At 45.2% G+C, this 15319-nt stretch overlaps 1 protein-coding gene across 10 annotated transcripts in view; it reads right to left on the bottom strand.

Annotated features, from left to right (window-relative positions):
- The window catches only part of PLEKHG3 (pleckstrin homology and RhoGEF domain containing G3), a 60175-nt gene that overhangs the window by 17183 nt on the left and 27673 nt on the right, over positions 1-15319 (bottom strand). Inside the window, exon 3 of one of the 10 annotated variants that reach the window (XM_039875231.1) lies at positions 9546-9612. The exons of 3 other annotated variants lie outside the window; for them this stretch is intronic. Coding sequence is in view for 6 of the 7 variants with exons in the window: in XM_039875227.1 (XP_039731161.1) it covers positions 8354-8506 (153 nt within the window). In the remaining variant the exon portion in view is untranslated. Of the gene's footprint in view, positions 1-8353; positions 9471-9545; positions 9613-15319 lie in introns of those variants that run through there. 6 more of the 10 variants (XM_039875227.1, XM_039875228.1, XM_039875225.1 and 3 more) reach the window with 6 other exon arrangements.

Genomic DNA, 15319 nt, shown 5'->3' with positions numbered 1-15319 from the left:
TTGGTGAAACTGAGCATCTCGGATGAGAGCCCCTTGGGAAATGCAGCATTGCTGCTTTTTCCTCTCTCTTGAAAAGAGCCGTTAAAATTAACCAGCTAAGCCTTTCTACAGAACCAGCTGGCAGAGTAACATCAAGTCATTTCAGCACAAAGAAAGACTAAGACCCATATTCAGCCCCAGCACTTAACCTCCAGCCCTGTGGGACTCTGATGTCCTTGAAAGCAAGCTGCAAAATCAGGCACACCCCACCCCTCCCACTCCCCACCCTTCAATCCCAGCTGGAACCATGGGGCAGGGACTTATGGCCTAAGACCTTTCCCAGATCAGACCTGGGGACAGTCAGCCCCTATGGGGATGCTAAATGGAAAAGGCGCAAGTCCCAAATGGATTTCACAGCTGGCTAGGTCACAGCCTTAAAGTAAAGGATTAGTCACAGCCCCGCGCGGTCCTCTACACACACTCACACACCTCTACATTTATCTCTAAAGGGTACCTTCTGAGAGTAACCCTTTGGGGACCCCATGGCAATGTAAGCACACTTCAAGCTCAAGAAACGAAAGCTTGGAGAAACTTTCTCTGATTGAACATAGCCATCCGCCTGCAAACCAAGCTCACATTGAAAGCACTACTCCTGCCCAAGTCCTTCTGGGACTAAAACCAACCATAACAGCCAAAATGTTCTAAGTGCTACAGACATAATAAGCCACTTATATCTCATAACAAACCCTATGAGATAGATAATATTATTGTCCCCATTTTACAGGTACAGAAGCTGAGGCCACAGAAGTAGCATGTGGTAGAGGCTGGATGTGAACTCAGGCCCCAGTGTTCATGCTCTCCTGCCCCTGACTCTCTTAAGGATTTCACATCAGGCAGGGCCACCTGAATGCATAAACCATGGGGGACACATTAAGACTTGAAAGATCAGGGTTTTTAATATGATACTTCATTTACCCAACAAAGGCCCATGGAGGTAAAGGGCTGAGTGTTAAGATTCCTTACAGCTTTTTCTAGACCTGCTACTACGAAACCTCTGGCCATTTACCCTCCAGTTAGAACCATATGGTAAAAATACAGATTCCAGGTCAAAGGATCACAGGTCACAGAGAAGGGGAAAAGCGTGAAGTCATGAGGTCAGACCAATTCCTCAGATGAGGGGAAAAGCTGGACCATGACCAGGAGACCCAGGATCACAAGGCACTTGCTCTCTCCCGGGCAGGAGGAGGACAGAAAAAGAACATAGAGACCCAGAAAGGGAGAAATGAAGAGCGAATGGGGCAGTGAGAGCAAACGAGGCACAGGACCAGAGAGGACTGTGAGTAGACACCATTTGATAGTGACGGAAAAGAGACATCATACTCGATTTGAGTGCATTCTGGTTCTAAAAGTCTGTTGCCAAGCATGGCTGTGTGTACAGTTTAGACTCTCACAGAGACGCCTGAAGCGGCTGCCCACATGCCCCTGGGCAGAGCCAACATTTCCTTCCTTTCCACTGAGCATCGCTGCATGTTGTAAGATTCACCCCAAAGCCAAGATTAGAATGCAGGTCCCTATCCTTCTCTTCCCCACTGTGCCTCAGGCTCCATGCCCCCAATCTGATCCATACCCCTGCTTCCAAGGAGAAAACGACACCACTCAAAACCCAACAACTTCAGAAAGTTGGGGACTCAGCTCCCCCCGACAACTTCAGAAAATAAATGGTCTCACAGGGGCCCTCACCTAAACTTCCTAGAGAACCTCTGCTTCCCTGGAGAATCCCCAGGACGCAGCAATATTCTCTGCTGGCCCTTCCTCCCCAGCCAGCAGGCTGAGAAGGTGGCAGAGGGGGATGGGGCATTTTTTGGCGAGCCCTCTGTGTGGGCCAGCACTCTGGAGGCTCCCCAGAAAATGATTCAGTTCAGGGAGGATGCGTCCAGGTGTGGAGGAGGCTAACATCATCCTTTCGCCCCACACCCAAGAAGTGGAAGCCTGATACATGACACACCACGTTTGCTTTGGAGGCGGGCAGGAAAGGAGCAAGGGGCTTCCCCCAAAGGCAACTTACTCCAAAGTCCACCGCCCCAAGTTAGAGGAAGGGGGAGCTCACGCAGTACCTGCACCCAGGCCAAGTCCCAACTCAGGTGCCGCAGGCTGCCTTTTATCTTTCAACTACCAACACCGCCTAAACGGTGCTGAGGGTCTCCATCCAAACCGGGGCAGCAGACGGCCTTGGACCTTCCCTAGAACGATCCCCCAACTACACTGTCGGGATCTCGGCGAGGGCACCAGAAGGAAGCAAGGGAGAAAAGCCACAACTTTTCCAGACAACTTGCTCGCCTTTTCCAGGGCAGGAGCAATGTGAACCTCAGAGAGCTCAGCTGAGATCCTGAGTCACTCATCTGTGCTCTTGCCTACAGCTCGGCACCACCCTGAGCCACGCTGCTCCCCAACTCTGCCCCCAGCAGAAGCCCGGCTCTGGCCTTTGTGTCCTCACTCCTCCCCACTAGGCCTGGGTGAGTGCTGTCTCGGTGAGTGCTGCCTCGGCCAGCGGAGGGTGGGCAGAGCTGAGTGACGTCACACCAGCAGGAAGGCCCCTTTCCCAACCCCAGGAGGATCCCTGGGAGGGTCTGGCTCTTCGCCCCTTTCCAGAGCAGTTTTCTCACTCTGGCCCTTCCCTTCCCTTCCGTCCCCAGAGACTCAGGGGCCCCAAGCACCCTAAGAATGGACAAGAGAAGGCTCCCGGGGGAGGGACCGTGTTCAATGTGAGCAACGTGACTGTCCCAGAGGCTGTGCGAACAGTGTGACCAGGGTTTCTGGGCCACCCAAATGCAAGCCAGCTGGCTCAAATTCATTTTCCCTCATGAATTCATTTTCCCTCGTGAATTTGTTTTCCCACCACCCAAGAACAGCAGGTGGCCACCAAATGTGGCTGTGTCTTCGAAGCAGGACTATAGTTGCTGGGATGGAAAAGGGTGTGTTTACCAATGGGGTCCTCTCATCTGAATTCTGGGAGGTCTGGGCCTAAAATCTAAAGTCTAGAAAACTCCCTTGGCCTGGCCTTGGAAGGAAGGAAAGCCCCTAGCATCTCGTTTCAATGGCTGCTCGCCCACACCTCACTGTTCCCGCCAGGTCATGACCCCAACATTTGCTCATGTCGTTCCTCAAACCTGGAATATGTCCCAGACCCTCTCTCCCTACACAAATTTGGTCAAACCACTTCCTTCGGAAAGGCCTCCTCAACCATTTCCAACCCCTCTAACACACACACTATTGTAGACTGCATAATGCCCTGTTAGCCCCCAAGAATATCACATCACAAACCCTGGATATAAGGAACCTGTGAATGTTACCTTATACGGCAAAGAGACCACAGATGTGCTCAAGTTAAGGATCTTGAGATGGGGAGGTTACCCTAGGTTACCTGGGTGGGCCCATGTAATCACAAGGGTCCTTGTAAGAGGGAGGCAGCAGGAATCAGAAGTTGATGTGACAACAAAAACAGAGGGACAGAGAGAAAGAGACTGGAAAATGCTACGCTGCTGGCTTTGCAGATGGAGGAAATGGACCACCAAAGGCCCTAGGCAGCCTTAAGAAGCTAGAGAATACAGGAAAACAAATTCTCCCCTGGAGCCTCCAGAAGGAACACAGCCCTGGGGACCCAAGGCTAACTTCTGACCTCCAGAACCGAAACATCATAAATGTAAGTTGTTTTAAGCCACCAAGTTTGTGAAGTTTGTTACGGCAGACGTAGGACACCAATACTAAACACTTCTTTAAATTCTAATGACCCTGAGTATCGCTTAAATACTGATCCTTGGGGGTTTATATGTGCAAGCTTTTCTCCTGGACTAAACAGTAAAACCCAGTGGGCTGGGCCTTCTTTCCCAAAGTCTTCCTTTACCCCCAGAGGGCAATGCTCGATAAATGCCTGCTGAAAGGGCTGCAGATTGTGCCTGGAGCACCTCTCACCACTTTCCTCAGTCAGGTGAAAGGTAAACAGTGATAGAAGTCAAAACCTGAGCCAGTTCTTCCTAGACTAATGGGTTTCCACATTAGTCACTGCCAGCAAGTTTCCCATTAGCCAAGAAGCACCCACGAGCTAGCGGTGACTGCTCATTCACCCCGTCAGTCCTGTCTGACTTGGCCCCAGACAAAGGACTAGAGCAGGGGCACACTTGCCCTGACATGCCACATATTAAGTGACCAGTCATAAAAAAACTGGAAGGAGAGGCAAAGCAGCCAAGGGACCACTTTGGAGTTCAGAGAAGGAAAAGCAGTCTGCAGGAGATTTGACATAGACCCATACTAAAGGCAAATGAGAGCAATTACTGTTGATTAGAAATTGCTGTTGCTCACAGCCAGAGTAGTCAACCTGGTTCCTAGAACTACTTGTGATTAAACAGGGAAATGACACAATGTCCCCAGAAGATGGAGTAGCCAAAAGACGGTGCTAGAAGTCACAGACAGATCCAATGTTCCCAGAGGCCCCACCTCTCTCATCTCTAGGTCAAAAAGGCTCATAGAACCACCTCTTCTTATCAGCAAAACTCAGGGACATAACCCAGCCAATTAGCCATCATGTTGTCCCCTACCCCCACAGTGAGAGCTGCTTGAATTGAGACCTCTTGGCTGGGGTTGGGAAAGGAAGGAAACAGGAGTCACACCTTTAAGAGCTGCAGCATTTACTATTACATCAGGTTCAAAGACACTGGAAAATCTCACCAGGAACCTAAGTGGAAACAGAGAGGCCCCATTAGGTCTCCGAGTTCTCAGCAGAGGAGATAATATCCAAACGTGTGTGTGCATGAGAGTCCAGGGAGCCCAGAGATTAAATGCACTAAATGGATCTACAGGCTTTAGAGTCAGGCAGACCTGGCTTAAATCCCAGCTCCTCCACTTTATTGGCTGTAGGTGGCCTTGGGCAAGTCACTTAACCTCACCAAGTTTCAAGTTCCTCACATGCAAAATGAGCACAGCAACAGTACCAACCTCACTGATCTCCGAGATAGAGATGATACAAGTTAAGCAATTTGTACATCTGACACACCAGAAATGGCAGCAATAATGGTGATGATGAATAAGTGGTTGTTTCACAAGCAACCAGGATAAGAGATTTTTCTAATTTGAGCCTAAAATGTTGACCACATTTGCAATTAATAATAAAGATATATGTTAAACTTGGTGAACCGACATGACCTAACCCTCTGCCACCAACCATCCATCATCTATGATCTCAACGTCAATTCCAACCAAGATCTTTTAAGGGTGAATACAAAGCAATTCAGCTGGAAAAAAAAAACAGTCTGATATCCATGACCAACAGAAAGTCAGACCAGAAGATGAAGTATAAATGAGCCAGAGTCCTGTGCTGTAGCGGGCAGGGCACATTCCTCAGAGCTCCACAGGGAGAATGGCATGTACTGTGAGGAGCTGGAGAGGAACAGAGCCATGGGGGACAACAGGCCTGAGCAGGAACAGAATTTGAGGTAACGTGAGATAGTAAAAACACAAATAAATGATCAATAAAAACCACCCTTGATACTGGTCCTTGAGCTTAAAAGAAAAGACAAAATTCATCTTCAGGGTGGACATGTAGAGATCCAGGACATAAGACGAGGATGCAAGGAACTGGGAAAAACCTTGCGGTTCACCCATTTTCTAAGTCACAGGGAATATCAAAGAGGAGAAAGCAGTAGAATGTGTATGAATGAGTCCAGAGGCTCAAGCCAGCACCACTCAAAACCAGTCTTAGCCCTGCTAACTAGCTGGATATAAAGAGCAAGGCAGTGAGTGACTGGTGTTGCAACATCGCTCTCTTTAGGGATAACACTACTGCCCTTCTTGCATAAGTTGTGAGCTTCAGAATTCCCCAGACAACTATATTCAAGCACCCGCAAGAACAAAGACATTGTGGCAGGCTTGTGGGAGATACAAAAATAAGTCACACGCAGAACGTGCTCCAGAGAGCTGATATTTTATCAGGAGGAGCAAGACAAGTGCATCAATAACAAAAGGAGGTAAAGAGTCGTGTCATGTGCACTATGGAAGTTCAAGATTGCCTTCAGTTCAGAGCATGATGCCTGCTAGGTCCTAGGGGTACCGAAATAAGACATTGTCCCTTTGAGGAACTGGATTCTAGAAGGACAAAGAGCCATATAAATAGATTATCCTCAAAGCAGTGCCTTGCATGCTGGTACAGAAGAATATATAAACTGTTAAGAGTACCTAGTGCTACCTGGGGGACCCAGGCAGATTTTAAAAAGGAGGTGACATTTTAGCTGGGTCTTCAATAATGAGCGAGTTTTTGCTAGGTGAAGAAGAGACCGGAGGGCATTTAATGCAAAGGCAGCTGCATGGGAAAGTTGAGTCCCAAAAGACCTGGCCCACTCAAAGACCTGGGCGGCTGGCAGCAAGAGGCTTCTCAGAAGGCAGGCTGAGGACAGACTGAAGGAATCGGCAGCGGCTTTGTGGGGAAGGACACACCTGGGCCAGTCCTGGAGGAACAACTACCAAGACAGGTGGAGACAGAGCTCTTTGAGATGAGGTGTAAGAATGTGGACTAGAAAGTACAAACTGCCAGATGGGGCTGTGGCAGTAGGTGTCCATATAACCAGAGTGTTCAAGAAGAATTCACAGGGCCAAGAAGGTCATAGAGAGCTTCAAGGAAGAGAAAGAGAGAGACTAGGGCAGGGGTCACCAACCCCAACGCAGACCAGTACCAGTCCGTGGCCTGTTAGGAACCAGGCTGCACAGTAGGTGAGAGGCAGGCAAGCAAGGGAAGTTTCATCTGCGTTTGCAGCCGCTCCCCAGCACTAGCATCACCGCCTCAGCTCCACCTCAGATCGTCAGGCATTAGATTCTCACAGGAGCACTTGTCCCTGGTGCCAGAAAGGTTGGGAACCACTAGACTAGGGAACATCTGCTAGAAAGAAGAATGAGACCTATTCCAACTCCTGTGAAGGGAAAAGAAACAAAGCTCCAAATAAACATGAAGCTACATGTGACTTAAATGGTTCTAAAAGCAGGATGAGAACACCTACTCTAGAAAACTGAGACACAGGGTTGAACGGGAAAGGACTCTCCTATTTGGGATTTCAGGCCAGCAGCTCCCATTGGGCTGGGGAGCGTACATCTTACCACCTGAGGAATTTTCCCTTCCCCAAATTCTCACTTTCCCTCCCCAAGCAAGTTAGCATTAGGGGGCAAGGCTGCCGGCAGGATGGCTCCCCCAAATACAACTTCCTCTCCAATTCTAAGTATGAGCTACCAGACCCAAAATAGTCTGTACATGCAAGCAGCTCCCTTTTGTGAACTGCTTCAGTTGGTCAAACTGCCCTGGCGCTTCCCATTCCTCGTACACTACAGCAAGAGAAGAGCTCCAGCGAGCACTCCCTCAGGCTCCTGGATACTGACCTTGGGCCTGGTACCTGAGCCACAGAAGTCTGGAACTTTGATTTCCAAGGCAGACCTTATAGACTCACATAAGGTCAGTTCTCAAAGGCAGCCAGCCTCCCGCACTTCTCGTACTCCTCACAGATCCCTGTCCCACAGAGCCCAGGAGGGCCCCTCTTCACCCCATAGCACCTGCCCTACCCCCACCCCCTCAGGTCCCTGCCTTTTCTTCTAAGGGGCCTCAGCAAGGAGGCCCAGGAAACTCATCCAACCAGTTCCCAGGGGGAAGGAAAGGAGCTTTCTCCCTCAACAGAGAGGTTACACAGACCAGAATGAGGACAGGAGAGGCAGCAATCACCAAACCCCAGACTCTGGGGTGAGAGGGTACACGTGGCATTGAGCAGCTTGGCTCAGGCAGCAGAGTCCTGCTCCTGGAAAAGCAAGGCCTTGATTCAAGGCTGAAAGACATAGTCAAGTCAGGATCTGCCCCCTGACCTCCTCGTTCCTGCTGCCCAGAGCTCTGGAAGTGATGCACACCGGTGTGAGCACCGCCCCTGCCTGGTGGGATCAATCAGGGGCAGGCAGGGTGGGGGAGAACTTCCTTCATGTGATCCACGTGCCACTACTTGATTTTATCTAAAATAAAATCCACCCTCTGTGGATTCTGGGAAAAGGAAACTTCAGAAAGAAGTAGGAGATTAACTCTGCTTTTCCCAGTGCGTGTGCATGCTGGGTCCCTCCAGAACTGCCTCTTCTCTAAACACCCAACTCTGAATGTTCAGAGATCAGAAAGACCCCCCCACCCAAGCTCCCAGAGAACCATTTTCAGTCACCTTCAAGAGGAACACAGGACTGTCTTGTTCTTACCCAGCCATGATGGACAAATCCACTAGAAGAAGCCAGGCAGAATAAAAAGGACTAGCTATCTTATACCTGCACCTGTGAGGAACTCAGTTTCTAAACCCCCAAGAGAGAAACCTACCTTTTGCCCCAAAGCCTGTGGCTGGCCAGGTTTCATGGGGGAGTCTGGCAAGTCTTGGAGGCTTGGAGTTGAAAAAGTCCTGGTCACGCCCCACTCGCACCCCTGGCCTGGCCCCAGCTGGGTACCTACTGCTTTTCTCAAAAGGGCTCCCATCTGAGCACCAAGAAGGCCGTGTGGGGCCGGGGAGCTGCATTCTTCCCACCGGCAGATAAGCAGTTAACAGGCTTGGGGCGAGCAGCGAGCCGCCACCAACGGCCTCGGGAATTAAAGCGCCTGCGCCTCCTGCAAAACCTCTCCAATAAACGTCCTATTCAGAACCAGTTCCGTGTGTGGGTCATACTTTCTGCATTTCTATCATTCCTGATTCCTGGGAGGCCCCTAACAGAGGAAATGCTGCTTCCCACCCAACTCAGCAGGTCCCCTCTGGGTGGGGACTGAGGCCGCAGCCAGGCAGGTGAATGCCACACAGCTGGGGACATGCAAATATCTCCAGCAATTAAACACAGGGGACACTAACTGCAGGAAGTCAAATACTGAAGACACACAAACAAAGCCAGATCATTCACTAGCACAACAATACTCTATTTACGCGGCTCCTCCCCGCACCCAGGCTTTCAAAGCTTGAGGATATTAACTCTTTGGTCCTTAACAGCCAGGGGCAGAAGGGAGAGGCAGGTATTATTATCCCTGTTTTACAGATCAGAAAACTGAGGCATAAGTGGCTCCAAAGATACCAGAGTGGAATAGTATCAACTAGCACTTCCCAACTCATTCTATAAGGCTGTATATTACCCTATATCAAGACCAGATAAGACATTATAAGAAAAGAAAGCTACGGTCCAATATTCCTTCTAAATATAGCTGTAAAAACCCTCAACAAAATACTAACAAATTGAATCCAGCAACCTATAAAAAGGAGTATACACTATGACCATGTGAATTTATCCCAGAAATACAAGTTTGGGTTTAAATCTGAAAATCAGTTAATATAATTCTAGGTATTAATAAAGTACAAAAAACACCTGATCAATAGACCCAGAAAAAAAACCTTTGACAAAACTGAACACCCTTCCATGATAAAAACACCGCACAAACCAGGCATAGAAAGGAATATCCCCAACCTTATAAAGACCATCTACAAAAAAACCCACAGGTTACGTCATACTTAATGGAAAAAGCTGAATGTTTTTACCTTGAGATTAGGAATAAGACGAGTATGTCCCCTTCATGGCACTTCCATTCAACATTTTACTGGAGTTCTAGCCAGGGCAATTAGGCAAGAAAAAGACATCCAGATCAAAAAGGAAGAATTAAAACTATCTCTCTTAATAAATGGTAGGATCTTATATATATAGAAAATCCTAAGGAATCCACCACAAACTATTAGAACTAACAAAAGCAAGATAGCAGGATACAAAATCGATACAAAAAAAATAAGTCTATTCCTATACATAAGCAGTAAATAACCCAAAAATGAAATTAAGAAATGAAACAATCCCATATATAATAGCAACAAAAAGCATAAAAATACTTTGGACTATATTTAACAAAAGAAGCATAAGACTTGTGTACTGGAAACACAAAACATTGTTAAAATAAATTAAAGATCTGAATAAATGGAAGGATATCCCATGTTCATGGATCAGAACACTTAACATTCTTAAATTTGGCAGTACTCTCCAAAATTGACCTACAGATGCAATCAAAACTCCAGATGGATTTTTGTAGAAACTGGCAAGCTCATCCTAAAACTCATATGGAAAGCAAGGAACTGAGAATAGCCAAAATGAGAAAAAAATGTGAATAGACATTTCTGCAAAGAAGTATACGAATAGCCAAAAAGCACATGAAAAGATGCTCTATATCATTAATCATTAAGGAAATGTAAATCAAAACCACAGTTTAAACACATACACACACACACACATACACACACGCACACACACACACACACACACACATTAATAACACTTCATACACACTAGGATGGCTAAAGTAAAACAATATTCAACAATAAGTGTTGGTGAGGATGTGGAGAAATTAGAACACTTGTGCTAATTTGCTGCTAGGAATATAAAATGGTGTAGCCTTATGTGGAAAAAAATTTAGCGGTTATTCAAAAAGTTAAACAGAGTTACCATACAACCCAGTAATTAATTCTACTCCTAGATATATACCTGAGAAAATTGAAAACATATATCTACACAAAAGTTATATACAACTGTTCATTGCAGCATTATTCATAATAGCCCAAAAGTGGAAACAGCTCAAATGCCCATCAACTGATAAATGGATAAACAAAAATGTAGTATGCCTATACAACAGAATATTATTTGGCAATAAAAAAAAGAATGAAGAACCGATAACATGGCACAACATGGATGACTCTTGAAAATTTTATGCTACATGAAAGAAGCTAGTCAAAACAGACTATATATTGTATGAATTCATTTATGTGAAATGTCCAGAATAGCCCAATCCATAGAGATAGAAAATAGATTAGTGGTTACCCAGGACTGGGGAAAATAGGAAATGATTGCTAATAGGTACAAGGGTTCTTTTGGGGGATGATAAAAATCTTTTAAGATTAGATAGTGGTAATGTTTGTGCAAATCTGTGGATTTACTAAAAACCCCTGAACTATATACATTTACATAGGTGAATTTTAAGGTATATGAAATATATCTCAATAAAGTGATAAAGCAATCAATCGAATCTAAAAAATAAGTCAGCAGGAAAAGTATAGACTATTCAATAACTAGTAATGGAAAAATTGGCCATTCCACTGGGGGAAAAAAATCAGTTTCATCTTATAAGGTTGAGTGATCCTTACCCTTGGCTGAACATAAAAGTCACCTGGGATGTTTCATAACCATGCCTGGGTCCCACCCCAAGATATTTTTATTTTATTGGTCTGATCTGAGGTAAGGCTCAGACGTCAGTATTTTTTTTAAAGCTCTTTGTGAGGCTATAATGTATAGCCAGGGTTGAGAACCAGTCATAAAAAACAAAAAAAAAATACATTCAATATAAGTGTAGGAAGCCAAATTTAAATTTAAAACAAAACATATATATATATATATATATGTGTGTCTCTTCTGCATATATATGTTTATATATATGTTTATATATAAACATATATATGTTTATATATAAACATATATATGTTTATATATAAACATATATATATATATATATATATATATGTTTATAAAATCAGAGTAGGAAAGGATTTCTTGAACAAGACACCGAAAGTACAAACAAAAGACTGGTAAGTCTGACATCAAAACCAAAACTTCCGTATGAAAAATGACATTAATAAAGTTAGGACAATCCAGAACTATATATAATGAATATGACCTGCAAAAGATAGTTATTTAACGTGTGTGTGTGTGTGTGTGTGTGTGTGTGTGTGTGTGTGTGTGTGTGTGTGTGTGTGTATTCCTAAAAATCAACAAGAAAAAGACAATGGCAATTAAAACTGAAAAAGTACACAGGACCTTTAACATGCCGCAGGGTGGGGCGGTGAGCTAGCGGGGCAGGGGCGGGAAACTTTTCACCACATTCCCTTTTGAGGTTTGAATTATGTGGATGTGTTACCTGGTTAAAATATATATATATTTTTTTTATGTGAAAGGCAAAGACTCAGAATAAAAAAATATAATTAGCCAACAAAAATGAAAAAATGCTCATCTCTACCTGTAATCAAAGTGCTAATTTTAAAAACCAATTTATAAAATAATTTTAAAATATCATTTCATATATACTAGATTAAAAGACACTATCCAAATGCTAGTAAAATAGGAGCTCTCATATTTCTATTTAGAATATAAATTGGTTACAAATCATTTGGGGGCAGTATTTGGCCAGCAATATCTTAAAAATCTCAATTTATGAGCCAGTATTCCCACTGCTGACACGTACATTAGAGAAGATTGGCACATGGACGGTCAATACAGTATTATTTACAGTGGTGTGAAAATGGAAACAACTTAAATGTCTATTAATAAGGGAATTGATATAATTATATAATAAATACCAATACAGTTAAATGAATAACAGATTTAAATATATCGACGTGGGTAAATCTAGACTGCATTGTTGGATAGAACATGCAAGTTCAAGAACACATTCAACATGATTACGACAAAATTAAAACAACATGAGATATAAATTACAGATTACAGTAAAAAGTATAAAAACACGCATAGGAATGAGAAACCATATTCAGGAGAATGTTACTTCTGAGAAAGAGAAAGGGATAAGGGAGAAAAACAAAGGGAACTTCGACTGCATCTGTCATATTCTATCTCTATAACGAATGAGAGAAGTAAATATGATGAAATTGCCATTTACCAGGTCTGGGTGGTGGGAACATGGGGGTAGGGAGATCAGCTGGAACAACCAGTGCCAAGGCTGCACAGCACAGCATCTTTCAGCAGCATCCAGAACAAAGGAACAAAGCTCCTGATGGAAAGAGCCCTGGGATTTTTGAAACGGCAGCTCCTCCCTGTCATTTTCTGGCCTCAGAAAGTGCTGTGTGGCACCCAGGTAGGTGCTTCAAATGTGACTGTCTTAAAAGCATTCTTGTTTCCACTGAGGCAAGCACCCTTTGGGATAACTGGCAGTCTGCTTGGATGGCACTGAATTAAGGTTGGACCCATCCTGGCTCTACCGTTACACAGTCAAAGCCTGACTAGCTGTCCAAAAAGCCACATTTTCAAGAGAGTGCCAAGTTTCAAAACAGTCCGGGGCAGAGCTAAGAGCATGTGCTCTCTATCTATAGTCATTCAGAAGTCCAAACCTCATCCCTGCCAGGTCTTAGCTGAGCGATCCTGCACAAGTGACCAAACTTGTGAGGACTCAGTTTCCTTATTTGTGGATGGGAGTAACCCCACTTATTTTGCCTTTTTAAGAGAATTAGTGATACTACATTTAAAAAAATTTTAGTCAATCTGGGAATCTTAGAAATATGCTGACCACTTCTTTCCCTGCCTTCCTAAACAGAGTCAAGGGAAACTTAACCTTTTCTTGAGGACTCAGCATCACAATTACAGCAAAGCATCAATTATCAAAATGATGATTTCCCCCAAGGGCCAAGGTGTGCCAAGCCATTCACCCTAAACGAAATAAATGACCCCCACGCTCTTACACTAGTACTGGCTTTTCATAGCGTTTTGGTCTCTGTCCACTCTTACTGTCAACTCTCAGTTGCACTGTGGTCATATTTCCTCTCAATGCCAGTCTCTTTATATTCTTTGCTGCTTCCTTTCAATCGTGGAGTTGGAAATAGGATGACACCGCTTATATATAAAAGTTAAACAGGGTCTGAGGGGAACAGTGTGAAAAAAAATGTAGGAACTTGAATCCTGGAAGCCTTCTTGGCTGTGTAGGTACAGATAAGTAAGGCTGTTGGGCAGCCAAGTCCTGAATGGCATACAAGTGTTATGGGATTTTATGGAACATGTTATGGGATAAACTATACTCCCGACTATAAGCACATCCTAGTGTCCACTTGGGAGCAAACTCTGCAGCAGACCTGGGAGGACTGGTCCCAGTAACTCCGGGCACCCTTTCACTTTCCCAGGCTGGAGGAATACAAGCCAGCCTGCCCCTCTGCCAGAGCAGCTGACTACAGGTTAATGTCTTAGAATCTTATATCTTGGGCACTTTCAGACAGGAATAGAACATTTGTGAAGAACATGAAAATTTCTTTAATTCCTAAGGTTTCATCACACAGTAGGGTTTTACTGATTCAACAAATATTTATTGGAATCCTATCATGCAACAAGCACGGGGATATAGCAATGTATAGGAGAGAGGCTGTATGAATACTGGTTCCCTTTTCCTTTCAATAAACATTTGCTATCTATTGCTCAAGAACCTCTAATTTACACACACACACACACACACACACACACACACACCAAGTCTTGCAGCCTGAGGCATAAAGGATCTATAAAGGATATGAGTTTTTAAGATCTCCCAGTACCTGTAGAACTCATCTCTCCTCTTGGGATCCTATTACCACAGTAAAACAGACTTTCCTCCTCCTGTTGCATCCTCCTGCCATTCTCAACCAGACTTCAGCAATACTCAGAGCAGCTTCTGGAACCCTCAAACTGTGTTTCCCGAAGGCTACATGCAAAGCCACCATTGCACCCGCTGAAACCTTGTTCAGGTCCTATGTTCAACCCAGGTCTGCTCAGCATGAAATAATTTAGGAGTCCTTAAAAATCCACTCCTTGATCTTCAACCAAGGCTCTCTCCCCAGAAGCCAGCAGCAGAACTGTCAAAAGCCTAGCTCTGTCTTTGCTTGCATTCCCAGATGGCAATGGTCCACCTAGGGCTGGGCTTGACCCCCACCATGGCCTTCTTCCTAATCTCATGGAGCAAAAACTGGAGTAGATGAGACCAAGCCCAGATTACTCTCAGGATGGGACCCCAGGACAAAGTCACTGAGCCTTATTGATTATACCGTTCTGGATGGTATGTGAGATCAAAGAGGAGTCGAGCACATTTCCTACCCTCAGAGAGCTTCTAATCAAAATAAGGAGAACGGAGCTGAGACCAGTTGCCAAGGCCAGGCCTTGTTCCAGACAGCTAACTCCAGAGGGGCTGCCAGCCTCTCTAGAGGCACCTACTTACAACCACAGGTTAATTGACTCTGCCCAGTTTTCTTTCTCCCGTGACTTGAGGTCATCGATATCACAAAAATGTCTAGGGCTGTTCAGGGCCCTCTTTGCAACTTCCTCTGAGGCCAGATTACATCTAGCTTTAGCTGGTTCCCCAGGCACCAACTGGCTGGCGCAGAAAGTTCTTTCACCACAGGGCCTGCCAGGCTGGCCTGTGTGTGCAGCTGGGCCTTCAGGGGGAGTGTTCTGGCTGACGACCACTTCCCTGGGCCCCACCCTCCACCACCCAGCTTCCTGAGCTAGGGCAGGGCCCCCAGGAAACCGCTCGACC

This window comes from Pteropus medius, unplaced genomic scaffold (genome assembly GCF_902729225.1).
Source record: "Pteropus medius unplaced genomic scaffold, Ma_sr-lr_union100, whole genome shotgun sequence".
NCBI classification, from domain to species: domain Eukaryota; kingdom Metazoa; phylum Chordata; class Mammalia; order Chiroptera; family Pteropodidae; genus Pteropus; species Pteropus medius.
This window is presented reverse-complemented; position numbering and strand designations above follow the sequence as displayed.